Source organism: Nicotiana tabacum, chromosome 7 (genome assembly GCF_000715075.1).
Source record: "Nicotiana tabacum cultivar K326 chromosome 7, ASM71507v2, whole genome shotgun sequence".
NCBI lineage: Eukaryota > Viridiplantae > Streptophyta > Magnoliopsida > Solanales > Solanaceae > Nicotiana > Nicotiana tabacum.
The window spans coordinates 131685023-131700278 of NC_134086.1; the positions used below are offsets into that span (position 1 = coordinate 131685023).

General features: G+C 38.1%; 1 protein-coding gene and 1 long non-coding RNA gene across 2 annotated transcripts; both read left to right on the plus strand.

Annotated features, from left to right (window-relative positions):
• The first annotated feature begins 4888 nt into the window (after window positions 1-4888).
• On the plus strand, window positions 4889-5693 carry LOC107761301 (histone H2A.1). Its single transcript, XM_016579528.2, has 2 exons — window positions 4889-5200; window positions 5300-5693. The coding sequence occupies exons 1-2, from the start codon at window positions 4991-4993 to the stop codon at window positions 5534-5536; spliced, it is 447 nt and encodes a 148-aa protein (XP_016435014.1). The 5' UTR covers window positions 4889-4990; the 3' UTR covers window positions 5537-5693.
• A 110-nt stretch (window positions 5694-5803) lies between these two features.
• Window positions 5804-13113, plus strand: LOC142161849 (uncharacterized). The gene is made up of 4 exons (XR_012693540.1): window positions 5804-6000; window positions 6139-6312; window positions 12518-12583; window positions 12975-13113. It is a non-coding gene; the product is annotated as an uncharacterized LOC142161849 (long non-coding RNA).
• Window positions 13114-15256: the final 2143 nt, after the last annotated feature.

The window sequence follows — 15256 nt, forward strand, 5'->3', positions numbered from 1 at the left end:
TTTTAGAAATTATATTGAAGTATTGTTATAGAGAACATATATTATAACATAACATGAAAATTGGTTCCGAAAAAGCTTGACTTTTATAGTGAAATATTGTTATATAGAGATGCTATTATAGAGAGGTCTGACCGTACAATATTGTCACGACCCAAAAATCCCTCCGAATGAGTTGTGATGGCACCTAGTCTCTAAACTAGGTAAGCCTAACATAAACTGAAGTAACATTGATGCTTACTAACTTTAAATTAACCAACTCTGAATAATTCAAACTTCCTAAAACCGGTGGTACACGTCACAAGCCTATCTAAGAGTAATTACACAAAATAATACATCACTGCCCCGAAACAAAGGATCAAATGGAAATAAATACAAATGAAGGTGACTCCGAGACCTGCGAACGCTATAGTAGGTTTACCTTGAGTCTCCACCGCGACGACCCGCACAACTACTATCAATCCACCTGGATCTGTACACAAAAATGTACAGAAGTGTAGTATGAGCACACCACGGCGGTGCCCAGTAAGTATCAAGACTAACCTCGGTGGGGGTAATGACGAGGAACAGTCAGGATACCTACTGGTCAAATAAGATTAACAGGATATGATAATGAAACATCAAGATAAAGATAACGAAGTAATATCAGTTGCGGAGAGAAATCCAAGTACAAACAGTATAAACAATAAAGGGAGAACGCAGATAGTAACGAACGGAAACCAATTAAATCAGATAACCCAAGCAATTCAACACTGACATATCAGAGACGGAGGCAAGTAAGAATATATCCAATTAAAGAAAACAATGTCAACTCAATCAATCACATCATGTTTATTACACCATCCCGATCATTTAAATCCTCGATTTCTCATATCATAATCTCAACTTTCGAACTTTCAGCACATATGACACCTTGTGCCCGCATATTTTTCATCTCACTCTTACAGCAAAATTCACATGATAGACAATACAAAATGTCCTTACAAATGCACTAGATGTTCATGAAGTCCTATTTACATAATACAAATTAAATTACAATTTCTAAATAAATCTAACAAAAAATCGGTGAGAAAAGATGAAGTTGTTTTTTTGAAAACATTCGAGTAGGAAAGTACCCCTTTTAATTTAAAATACAACATTGGAAGAATTATTGCCTTTAATAGGGGAGTTAATAACTTAAAACTTAGTAGAAATTCCTTTTTTTAAAAAATACAACCTCAGACGGTTTAAGAAAATTTAATTGAGTAACTAAATGAATTGAAGATGAAACAATTATTGAAATTTGAAGTATTGAAAAAGAATATGTAAATAAATACGGCAAAGTATTGAAAAATATGATGGGGTTCCTTCACAAAGGATCACAACGGTAAAGGAATCTGAGCAGTTAGAACACTTGAATTGGTAGCAATACTAAACATAGCAAACCGAAGGTGCACGACACCAAAATCCAATTACTAACAAGGATAAGGAAAACAAATACAGAATTTCAATTTCATTTCATATCTTGTTGCAAGCGTACAACCCGATCCCATTCACATTCTTGTTGTAGGTGTGCAACCCGCTCCCATTTCATATATCTCGTTGCAGGCATGCAACCTGTTCCCATTTCATATATCTCGTTGCAGGCGTACAATCCGATTCCATTTCAGATATCTCGTTACAGACATGCAACCCGATCCCATTTCATATATCTCGTTGCATGAGTACAACCCGATCCCATTCGAGATATCTCGTTGCAGGCATGCAATCCGATTCCATTCATATATCTCGTTGTAGGCGTGCAAACCGATCCCATTTCATATATCTTGTTGTAGGCGTGCAACCCTCTCCCATTTACAAGTCATCATCAATCATAAAGAGAATCCCGGCATGGGAACAAGAGTATAACAATAACATCCCGGCAAGGGAGACATTATCGTAAACAATAACATCCCGGCAAGGGAACAATAGTATAACAACAATATCCCGGCAAGGAAAACAATATGTACATAATAAGAGTCACGGAAAAACCAAGAAGCACGATAACCTCAACAAACAACAAGACATAATAAGCTCGTGATAATTACACCGGTAACCACAACAATTGAATATGTAACATATTTGCACGAAGTCATAGAGGAACTCACAATCAAGAAGTATAAAAACAATAAGGAAGGCAATCACTTGAATTAAGGCAATTAAGGGTCTATGTAAAAAAAATTAAAGGTGAGCTAACAACGTCATATGGAGCATATAAAGGCAATTTAAGCAATTAGGAAACCCAGTCATAACGAGATACTTCCACATAAGGACCTAAGAACCCTAGAGACAAATTTTCCACAAATAAGTTTGAGCACACACTCGTCACCTCGCATGCATGGACTACAATTAGCATAGAAGACTCAATTCCTAAGGGGAAGTCCCCCCCACAAGGTTAGACAAGATACTTACCTCAAGGACGACAAACCGTTACTCTAAATGCACTTATCGGGTGAAAAGACCTCCGGACGGCTCAAATCTAACCAAATTAACTTCAAAGCACAAATAATCACATAAGAAACTATTTTGGATCATGAAGTCTCAATCTTTAACAAAATCAAAAAAATTGGTCCAAAAATTGACCCCCAGGCCCGCGCCTCGGAACCCGACAAATTTTACAAAAATTCGAATGGCCAATCCAATATGATTTCAACCATACAAAATTTATTAAATTCCGACACCATTTGGCCCCTCAATTCACGATTTTTCATTTTAGGAGTTTTCTTCAGAAACCAACATTTTACTTAACCCAAATCACAAATTAAATGATAAAAATAAAGACGAATTCATGGAATATAATCAATTATAGGTGAAGAATAATTACCCAATCGCTTTGCTTGAAAAACCCACAAAGACTTGCCCAAAACCGAGCTCTAGAACTCCAAAAATGTTAAAAATTGCCTAACCCTCGATTTGAAAAACTTATATTCTGCCCAGATATTAAAGAATCGCGAACGTGGAGGAAGTATCGCGTTCACGAAGAAGAAAAATGAAGTCTGCCCAATTGTGCTTCACGAACGCGAAGAAAAAATATATTATGGCCCGAGATTGCTCTTCGCGAACGCATGAACTAGTATGCAAACGCGAAGAGTGGAATTGCATAGCTACGCGAACGCGTGAGGGGGACGCGAACGCGAGGAGTGTTACGCGGACGCGAAGAAGAATTTTCGGGTGGTCAGCAGCAAAGCTTCACGAACGTAAAAGGTTGTTCGCGATCGCGAAAGAGGATACCAGAAGCAGAAAATAGCAGTTAAAAAAAATAGAAAATGACTCGTAGCCCATCCGGAACACACCCGAGGCCCCCGGGACCTCGTCCAAACACACAAACAAGTCATATAACCTAACACGGACTCGCTCGAGGTCTCAAATCACATCAAACATCGCCGAAACATCGAATCACACCAAGAATCGAACTTAAGAACTTTCAAACCTTCTAACTTCCAAAACTCGTGCCGAAACCTATCAAACCAACCCGGAATGACGCCAAATTTTGCATACAAGTCCAAAATGACATAACGGATTTGTTGTAACTCTTAGAATCACATTCCGACCCCGATATCACAAAGGTCAACTATGAGTCAAACTTTCCATTTTCCCAAACTTCAACTTTTCCAACTTTCGCCGAAACGCCTCAAATTACCCTACAGACCTTCAAATCCGAATCCGGAAGCGCGCTTAAGTCCAAAATCACCATACGAAGTTGTTGAGATCATCCACGACCCATTCCGGGGCCGTTTACCCAAAAGTCCAATTCCGGTCAAATTCTCACAGTTTAAACTTCCAAAACTAGTTTCCTTCTTCCAATTTGACTCTGAGTCATCTGTTAACTGAATTCAACCATGTACGCAAGTCAATACACATATTATGAAACTGCTCGAAACCTCAAACTGCCGAACCAAACGAAATTGCTCAAAACGACCAGTTGGGTCGTTACAAATATACTCCTGAAAGTGAGTAGAATCATTTCACATTTTTCTTATTTTAGTTACTAATGTTTTCTTCATCATTATTTATTTAATATTTTTCCTTTTTTCTTAAATACATTTAAGGAAAAATGATTTCATATGCAATATGTTCACTTACCAATGTTGATTGGTTGGAAAGGTTACTAATTATGAGCCTACCCAAGTCGATACCTGAGTGAACTAAAATAATGTAAAATAATAAGTTCATTCTCCACCACTATTCGCATTGTAGGTATAAACTAAAGTGGTTAATAAGTTATTTTAGAGGCATTATATTAGATCAATCCATATTGATGCAAATCTTTTTCTCACGAGATGGATTGTGATTATTGATGACAAATGGATATTTTGTGTTTTTTCTTCAGTTTAGGATTTACTTAATCTTTACCTATCTAATTCACACCTTTATTTATACATAACAAAATGCTAATTTAAGATAATAAACTATTGGGATATTCTAATATATATGCTATGTTTTTTAAAAAAAAGTACTACTGGAGATAGGTTTTTACTAATAATCAGGAGCTAAGTATTTAGGTTAAGTACGAAAGTGGTTGGATAAACAAGAATTAGGAATAATTATCCCTTTATTTAATCTAGATTTTCTCTTTTGCTAAAAGAGTTAGCGCGAACCCGGAAAACGAAAGGCTCCCGCAAACAAAATTTAGCAAAATTCAAATTTCCCGCTCGCGGTTTTTGCTCTCATTAAGCAAATACACCAAGTACAAATACGTGGCACTACATCATTGGCTATTCGCATTAGCCAAGGATCACTTTCCTGTCCCCTTTTTCTTAACCGTGAGATCACATTGTAAAGAACAATCTGCTTCGTCAAATACAACACTCCTCACGCGGATCGCCAGCGTGGCAATCTCATCTCATCCCTATCCCTATAAATAATTAAACTCCCCATTTCCTTTCTCACTCAACACTCAAATCGCAATCCAAAAGCTTATATTTTTCCTATTTCTTCTCTGTATTCAAGCTTTGTTAACAGTTCATTCACAGCAATGGAAGCAGCAACCAAGACAACCAAAGGTGCCGGAGGAAGGAAAGGAGGAGGCCCAAGAAAGAAGTCTGTAACCAAATCAGTCAAAGCTGGCCTTCAGTTCCCAGTTGGTCGTATTGCTCGTTTCTTGAAGAAGGGTCGTTATGCTCAGCGTGTTGGAAGTGGTGCTCCAATTTACCTCGCTGCTGTTCTTGAATACCTTGCTGCTGAGGTACCCAATAAGTTTCTTCTTAGATCCGTAATTTTCTATTGACTACTACACGGCTAGTGATGTTGTATTGACTTTTTGAATCCTTTTGTGTGGCTACAGGTGTTGGAGTTGGCTGGAAATGCAGCGAGAGATAACAAGAAGAGTAGGATTATTCCCAGGCATGTGCTTTTGGCAGTGAGGAATGATGAAGAGTTGGGGAAATTGCTTAGTGGAGTTACCATCGCAAGCGGAGGTGTTCTTCCCAACATTAACCCAGTCTTGTTGCCAAAGAAATCTGCTGCAGCTGAGGAGAAGGCATCTACACCCAAGGCCACCAAGTCGCCAAAGAAGGCCTAGGACTATCTATTTGAATTGTTCTTTTGGTTAAATATGGTCGACCAGTCTTTTGTCTAGTTTATTGGTACTACTTCTTGTAGTAGGGCGTAGATTTTTAGTTTGCTAATTTCGGTGTAATGGTGCTTGAAAATATAATAGAAAGTAACTGTTTTTCCTATCTAATTTTTGCTACTTTTCCGAAAGTTTTTCTATTTGTTCTATTTCTTTTTTTCTTTTTCTTTTTCCGGATCTATAATGTGCATTGATATAATAGTACACACAACGGTTGTAACCTGTTACCATTGTTCAGACGGAAATATAGAAAAATGCAAAAAGAGCTTGTATGATGCCATCACCAAAGATTCTATGGACATTTTGTGCGGGCCAGAAATTTGGGCTGGAACACTAGGCCCAGAAACAAGAATTCAAATCGATGATTCATGAACCTAAGTGGTTAAATTGTTGGAGGAAATCATCAAGTTACGGTAGGAAAATCCTCAATTCGTGTTATTCGCAAGGCTACAGCTGGATTAACATCTTTTATTAGTGCGAATCCACTAATACTTTGCAAATTATAGAAATAGCAAAATTTGTTGATTGGTTCAACTTTCATAAATTTTCAGGTTATCCAAAGTATCGGCTAATTTCAGGACCGTATGTTTCTGTTCCTGCCACTATGTGGCATAGCAATGGACAATGAAAGTTCAACTCCTCTGTTGTATTTCTTCCTTGGACCCATAGCTGTTTACAACTGCTACCAATAGGTTTTTGTCTAATGCCTTTGGATTCTGGAGATGGTAAGAAATCTAAACGCTGTAAGTGTTTAATATTGCTAATGCAGCAGCTGTTGTTTGTCTTGCACTCCTGCTAGTTAATATATTGCTTTCATGAGGAAATGATTGTGCTCGTGTAGTTGATTTTCAATGTTGAAAACGTTCATCCAAAGGGAAGGTCACTGGTAGCGAAGTGTTAATTGGATCATCTGCTGGCACAAAGTTTCATCTTTTGTCATTTGTTACACAAAGCTGATTTTTTGTCCTATTTAGCTTATGTTACAAATAGGCTGTTTTAATAATTGCGTTCACTTCCTTTTCCATGTGGATTTGCCCTTTTATTTTGTATATTCGTGGAATAGTTTTTGTGGGATCCATCCCATAAATTAAGGAATACTTTTCTTCCTTTGTTGGTTTTTTCAAAGTTGGCAGCAACTTTATCTTCCGCTTTGTCAAAAAGGGTAGACTGCAGAAGAAAAATGTCAAGTGTAGTAGGTGAGGTTCTGTCTATAAAAGGAGAGCTTCGGCTCTCGTTTCTGACACACCAAAAATCTCAGACAACACATCTGAGTGAAAGATAGAGAGCAAAGTAGTCCATAGATTATAAGAAAATAGCATGTGAAGAAAAATTGAGTGTGAGTGATATTGTAGTGAGGTGAAAAAAACAGAGTGTTCTTTCTTTTGAGGGTGTAGTAGTCTTAGGAGTATTTGTACTCGTTACTACACAATGTAAAATTCCTCGCTATAGTGATATCAGCTGCTCTTCTTAGCTGTGATTTTTTCCCTTATTCAGAAGGGTTTCCACGTAAAATCTTGCTGTCATTATTGCTGCACTTTTACTCTTATTGATTTAACCATAACTCAGTGTTCCGCGTTTATCACTAATACCGTGAATATTATTTTTACGGGGTTTATTCTCAACAAGTGGTATCAGAACTAAGGTTCTGTCTTAGTATGCTCTGTGGTTGCAGCACATTCTGAACTTCCACATCAGAAAAGAATTACTTTGGTCTCCTAATAAATAGTATTTGTATTTGTGATAAACGATGAAAGCCAACACTAGTGGAATGGTTACTTTGAATGACACAAATTATGCCATTTGGAAGGGCAAAATGGAAGATTTGCTCTATGCCAAGAATTTTCATCAACCTGCCTTCACCATTATAAAGCCTGATAATAAATCAGATGAAGAGTGGAATTTGTTACACATGCAATTTTGCATAGTGGGTTGATGATAATGTTTTGAACCATATTGATGGGGAGACACATGCTCGGACCCTATGGGAGCACCTTGAAAGTCTTTATGCTCGAAAAACTGGAAACAACAAGATGTTTCTAATAAAGCAGATGTTAGGTTTAAAATACCATGATGGTTCCGCGTTGACAAATCATCTGAATAATTTTCAAGGGATCATGAACCAGTTATCTGCTATGGGCATTAAATTTGATGAAGAAATTCAAGGCCTGTTTCTACTTGATTCCCTACCAGATTCTTGGGAAGTTCTTAGAACTTCATTGTCAAATTTTGCTCAGGATGGTGTGATCTCTATGGATCTTGCCAGGAGCAGCCTTTTAAATGAAGTGATGAGAAGAAAATCTCAGGGTTCCTCCTCATCAGATGTCTTGGTGACTGACTCTAGGAGGAGAAGCAAGAATCAGAGTTCTCAAAATAGAGAACATAATAGAAGCAAATCCAGAAGCAGACTTAAAGATATTGAGTGCTATCATTGTGGGAAGAAAGGACACACAAAGAAGTTCTGCCGGATTTTGAAAAAGGAGAATAGAGACAAGGAAGAACAGAAAGATGATGGCAATCGTGTGGCCACCGTCACTATAGAATATTTTGTTATTGTCCTTGATGCAGATCTGATAAATATTGCTTGTGATGAGTCAAACTGGGTTGTGGATAGTGGTGCCGCATCTTATGTGACATCAAGGAAGGAATTTTTCTCATCTTATACTCAGGGTGACTTTGGAACTTTGAGTATGGGTAATGAGACTGTATCTAGGGTGGCTGGTGTTGGAACGATTTGTTTGAAAACTAGTATTACAACTAAATTAGTTTTAAACAATGTAAAGCATGCACCTGATGTTCGTTTGCACTTGATCTCTGTTGGTGTTTTGGATGATGAGGGATATGTCAGTAGCAATGTTGCTGGAAAGTGGAAGCTCACTAAGGGTTCCATGATTGTGGCGCGTGGAGAAACCGTCGTGGTCTATACTGGACTACGACTTCTACCTGTGTTGATATGGTGAATGCCGTTGAAAGCAATAGCTCTTCAACGTTATGGCATAAGAGGCTTAGCCATATTAGCGAGAAAGGACTAAATGTTCTAGCCAAGAAGAAATTGTTGTCAAATTTTGAAAATGCAAAATCAGAAAAATATGAACACTGCTTGGCTAGAAAACAAAAAAGAGTTTTGTTCTAGTCTCATCCTCCTTCAAGAAAGACAGAGTTGCTTGAGTTGGTGCATTCAGATTTATGTGGTCCAATGAAGACAAGGACTTTGGGTGGTGCACTTTATTTTGCTACCTTTATTGATGATTGCTCAAGGAAACTTTGGGTCTACATCTTGAAGACTAAAAACCAAGTGTTGAGTGTCTTTAAGCAGTTTCAGGCTTCAGTTGAAAGAGAAACTGGAAAGAAGCTGAAGTGTATTCGTACTGATAACGGTGGTCAATATTGTGGACCGTTTGACGAATACTGCAAGCAACAGGGTATCAGACACCAAAAGACTTCTCCTAAGACTCCTCAGCTTAATGGTTTAGCAGAAAGGATGAACAAGACCTTGATGGAAAGAGTCAGATGTTTGTCTTTTGAAGCAAAGTTGCCGAATTTCTTTTGGGGTGAGGCTTTGTTTTCGCCGCACATGTTATTAATCTACCCCCTGCAGTTGCTTTGCAAAGTGATGTTCCAAACAGAGTTTGGTATGGCAAGTATGTTTCCTATGATCACTTGAAAGTATTTGGTTGCAAAACTTTTGTACATGTACCTAAAAATGAGAGGTCAAAATTACAGGTTATATGATCCAATTGAGAAATCTCCAAGTTCTGAAGGTTTATTTAATCTTGATCAAAATCCTTGTACAAATACGGATGACGTTGGTGGGCTCGATGATGATGGTGATGCCCAGAACCATATTCCAGATCAGCATATTGATGGTGATGGTGATAACAATGCTAATGCTGATGAGGTAAATGCTCCTACTCACGAAACTGTGGACGAGTTATATATTCCACTCAGGAGGTCTTCTAGACCTTGTACTCCTTTCTCCCGTTATTCACCCAATGAGTATGTATTACTCATTGATGGGGGAGAACCTGAATGTTATGCGGAGGCCATAGAAGATGAGCACAAGGATCAATGGATTGAAGCCATGCAAGATGAGATGAAATCTTTGCATGAGAACCATACTTATGAGTTGGTGAAATTACCTAAGGGTATGAGAGCTTTGAAGAACAAGTGAGTGTTCAAAGTTAAAGCTGAAGAACATAGTTTGAAGCCCAGATACAAAGCTAGATTGGTTGTCAAGGGATTTGATCAAAGGAAAGGTATTGACTTTGACGAAATATTTTCTCCTGTCGTTAAAATGTCTTCCATTCGGACAGTTCTTGGTTTGACTGCCAGTCTTGATTTGGAGATTGAGCTGAAGACTGCTTTTCTTCACGGTGACTTAGATGAGGAGATTTATATGGAACAACCTGAAGGCTCCAAGGCAAAAGCTAAAGAAAATCTTGTATGCAAACTTAAGAAGAGTCTATATGGATTAAAGCAAGCTCCCAGACAATGGTACAAGAAGTTTGAGTCTGTTATTGGGGAGCAAGGCTATAAGAAGACTTCTTCAGATCACTGTGTGTTTGTACAAAGATTTTCTAATGATGATTTTATCATCCTCTTGCTATATGTGGATGATACTTTGATTGTGGGCAGGAATGCTTCCAAGATTGACGAGTTGAAGAAACAATTGAATAAGTCTTTTGCAATGAAAGACTTGGGTCATGCTAAGCAGATTTCGGGCATGAGAATTACTCGTTTGAGAAACGAAAGAAAGCTTTACTTGTCACAGGAGAAGTACATAGAACGTGTACTGGAGCGCTTCAATATGAAAAGTGCTAAGTTGGTTCGCACACCCCTTCCTGGTCATCTGAAGTTTGAGCAAGAAGATGTGTCCTACAACAACGAAGGAAAAAGAGAGAATGGCCAAGATTCCTTATTCCTCTGCCGTCGGAAGTTTGATGTATGCAATGGTATGCACTCGACCAGATATTGCTCATGCAGTCGGTGTTGTTAGCAGATTTCTCGAAAATCTAGGAAAAGAGCATTGGGAAGCTGTAAAGTGGATACTCAGGTATCTAACACGAAGCTCACATGAATACTTATGTTTTGGAGGATCAAATCCAATTCTGAAGGGCTATGCAGATTCCGATATGGCAGGTGACCTTGATAACAGAAAATCCACTACTGGATATTTGTTTACTTTTTCAGGGGGAGCTATATCATGACAGTCGAGGTTGCAGAAGTGTGTCGCACTGTCTACAACTGAAGCGGAGTATATTGCCGCTACCAATGCTGGCAAGGAGATGATATGGTTGAAACGGTTCCTTCAAGAGCTTGGATTGCGACAAATGGAGTATGTTGTCTATTGCGACAGTTAGAGTGGAGTAGACCTGAGCAAAAACTCCATGTACCATGCGAGAACAAAACACATCGACGTCAGATATCATTGGATTCGTGAGCAAGTGGAGAACGAATCACTTCAAGTCAAAAAGATTCACGCGAGTGAAAATCCAGTAGATATGTTGACCAAGGCAGTACGAAGAGACAAGTTTGAGTTTTGCAATGAACTTGTCGGCATGCGCTCAAGCTAGAATCTCCGGTGTTACCTCCTTCAGGTGAATGAGACTGGAGGGGTAGATTTGTGAGGTTCATCCCATAAATTAAGGAAGACTTTTCTTCCTTTGTTGGTTTTTTCAAAGTTGACAACAACTTTTTCTTCTGCTTTGTCAAAAAGGGTAGGCTGCAGAAGAATAATGTCAAGTGTAGTAGGTGAGGTTCTTCCTATAAAAGGAGAGCTTCGGCTCTCATTTCTGACACACCAAAAATCTCAGACAACACATCTGAGTGAAAGATAGAGAGCAAGGTATTCCATAGATTATAAGAAAATAGCATGTGAAGAAAAATTGAGTGTGAGGGATATTGTAGTGAGGTGAAAAAAACAAAAGAGTGTTCTTTCTTTTGAGGGTGTAGTAGTCTTAGGATTATTTGTACTCGTTACTACACAATGTAAAATCCTCGCTATAGTGATATCAGTTGTTCTTCTTGGCCGTGGTTTTTTCCCTTATTCAGAAGAGTTTCCACGTAAAATCTTGGTGTATTGCTGCACTTTTACTCTTACTGATTTAACATAACTTAGTGTTCCGCGTTTATCACTAATACCGTGAATATTATTTTTACGGGGTTTATTCCCAACAGTTTTGAAGTGTAACTCTAGCGGAATAGTCTGCATCTGGTCTGATGTTTAAGATTGCTTACTGCTTGAGATAGAAATAGTCTGAGGTACTTGCCATCCAGACCTAGTTGTTTCTCATTCACTTCCAGCTTTCAAGAAGTAAGCGTAGGTATGATAGGGGATATGAATTGTTTGTATGCTGATTGTTTTTTTAGTGATTAGTATCTGATGTTCTGTCTTGAACATTGAAATTTGAAGAATGTTCATCTTTTTTTTGTCTGGAGCCGTGGGCATGAGTCATTATATTAAGGCAGCTTGTCCATAATAATCTCTCTACTCATCTGCACTCAGTTCACATGCTTGTCACTATCCATGGTCTTCCACGTATAAATGGGCAAAATACATTTATGTAAGATTAATGTTACCATGAAAAATGGCCATTTACTTGAGGAGGCAGTGGTCAATACTGGTTTATAACCAGCTGCAAAACATTGCACTTGAAGCAAAGCTTCATCCTGGGAATGACTGGTCAGTATAGGTTGGCCGTTATCCCCTCAAAATAGTTTTACAGCCAGCATTGCCTTCTGGGATTCTGGTTCATAACTATCTGCATAAATTCTGTGTCATAGATCATATGTCTATGACCTTGATAATAAAATGAACTGGAGGAACATGGACTGCTCTGAGACCTATATCTCCAGTTTGATTAAGTGTTTGCATCTGCAAAGATAAATCTCTATTATCCTTTCTCACTATTTCTTTTTCCCAAATCCATGCAGCTATGTCGAACATAAAAGTAGTGATCTTGGTCTTGGAGGCATGCCGAGACAGAGTAGAGAGATGCTGTAAAGTACATTATTCAGTATTTTTTTTTTCCTTCACAGCTATTTCTGGTTTTTCTTTTCCTGTTTGTTAGTGTTATTTTGTGTGGTTATTGAAATTGTGGCAAGTCGTTTCTTGGTGTTTCATGGATTGCACAAGGAATGGCAGAGTTTTGAAGTCTTTACTACTTAGGGGAGTACCAGATGGATGGAAATTTACCAGCAGTAAGGTGTAATTTAGGCTGAGCTAAATGTCAAGGAGGAGACTGCTGTTTTTTCTTTAGTCCAAGCACATCCCAGCTATTTCTTATGAGACCACAATAAAGCTACCGAGAGCACACATTGTTCCTTGACAATAAACATTAGTGTGTGATATATATGCTCCTTGACTTTTCTTCCTTCCCTTTCATTGCAGGAATGCTCGTTACAAAATTGCCTTACTCATCCCATCATAACTAGCAACCTCCTAATCCAATTTGCATCCTGAGACTGCTATCTTCTATGTGGTCCTTTTCAGTCAGAAAATCGGATTACAGACTGGTAAGTTTTGATGGTCAATAAGTGCATACTTAAGTCCATCAAACGGATAATATAGCTAGATGCAACCATTTTGTTGTTTGCCTAAACCCTGTAGAATCTTAGTGCCCTGTGTTGTTGATTTTATCCTTCTTCTTTGTGAATCCGGAGATTCTGCTGCAGATTTTTGTGGATCGGAATATCTGTACATGGTTTTCTGCTTGGAATTCTTTTGTCTTATTGGCAGAAGACAGTCCTAACTTGGAAGCTGGTATTCAGAATTTGAAGCTCGGCTGCGTCCTCAGGAGCAATTATGTTCCACAGTTATAATAGCTTCAACTGTATGTATATAATTGAAACTAACTTATGAGTCTGGTCTAATGCCTATGAGCAACTACATGAGCCACACTTCTCTTTCAAGATTGCATGAGTAACTGATGTAACTCCAGCTGCAAACGACTTAGTGCTATTGATTCAGTAATGCTATTTCCTGCATGTCTAAGCGATTGATACTAAGTAGTGCCGTTTTTTATCTCTTGATTCTGCTGCAAATCATTGTTATAATGGGTGACAATATTGAAAAGCCATTACGACTTTTGATGATACCTGATAAGAGCCAATTATCACGCTGCACCTTGACTGTGATTCCAGAGGAGGCTAATCCTGATATGACCATTATGTATCCTTTCACTTTACAAAAAACAGTGGGATTTACTTTCCAAAGAAACAGGTTTGCAATCCCAACCAAAATGACGTTAATTGCCAAACTGTTTTAAGACATCAAAGGAGAAATCTCCTAGAGAACTGTAGTAATGTGCATGTTCTGTATATATACAAAGTATATATGTTTGCTTGCAGACAGGCACTTGTTTTACTATGTTCATGATGCATCTAAATACCAATCTTGTAACGGATCAAGTTGAATTAGTTGGCCTACACTTAATCATCTAGTTAGTTACTACTATTTAGTAGTAATAAATCTATTAACCGGTAGTTAGTTAAAGTAAAACAAATGCTATAAATAGTGCCATGCAATACAATATTGAACATGAATGAAGTATTTTTCTCTCTTATTTTTATTCTTGTTCTTCTTTTTCACCATCTCTTTCCTTCCCGCATTAGAGCTAAACTTTGAGTTCTTTTGCAGACTCCTAACTTAGTTATAGACTCTACTCGAGCTCTCTAGAGTTCTTGTATTAAGTAGCAATTGGCAGCGGAGCTATTTCTCTCAGACTGTGGAGTAATCTTGTTCCTATGATTAACCAATGAAAGAGAAAAGATTTCTTGCATACAGTGCTTGAGAAGGTCTCTCATATCAATGCCATGTATAATGGAATGGAGAGGATTTTGAAGGAATTTGCTGGAGAGGTGCAGCTGTCCAATGAGTGTTATGAGAAATTGTCAACAGTTCCGCTCCATCCTATTCACAAGGCAACTGCTGGTTTGCATTTCCAAGCAAATTTTTGTTCGTGTCAAGGCTGTAGTTGAAGAGTCAAAGCTGTCTAACATTGAAGAAATTTCAGGAAGTGACAATGGCGAACATTGCCATTCAACAAAAATTGAAGTAATCATTTCAAGCACTACTGCCTCTTCGGTTACAATTTTAGATAAAAAAAAATTGATCCATTGACATCGTCAACGTTGAAGACAATGAACGGATGTTCCAACATGTCAGACTTGTTCTCCCACGTCTTCAATTTATTTTCTTCATCAACAAACAATACCACTAACTCATCTATTCCTCAACACTTTAATGAGCAATCAAAATGCATGAAGAGGAACGCGGCTCATAAAGTGTTTGATAATGGCAGGTAGGTATACCACTCCAATCGAAGGAACACTGAATTTGAAACTCTTGAAGACATGTATCTGGAGGCACTTTTCATGGAAATGTAAGTGAAACACTTCAACTTGAGGCTTTAGAAGATCTTGTAAGTTTTCTTAGAAATGTATAAGGTTGAGGCCTTGGAAGATCCATCTCTTGTTGCACTCTGTGGAAATTGAGTATGATGTAAATGCCAACAATTTTATGATACTTTAGACTGAAATCAGAGGCATGGAAACACTCCAAATTAGAGACATGACGATTCTTGCTAGAGCCAAATGGGTGTTGTATTTGCCTAAATTATTGCATTAGTTATCTGTGTAAACCAAATATTGTGATCTTCCTGTTTAGAATAT

Bases quoted from the DNA above. Each gene is read 5' to 3' on its own strand.
- LOC107761301 (XM_016579528.2), top strand. From the start codon at position 4,991: ATGGAAGCAGCAACCAAGACAACCAAAGGTGCCGGAGGAAGGAAAGGA. The intron at 5,201-5,299 runs GTACCCAATAAG...GTGTGGCTACAG, and splicing joins TTGAATACCTTGCTGCTGAG to GTGTTGGAGTTGGCTGGAAA.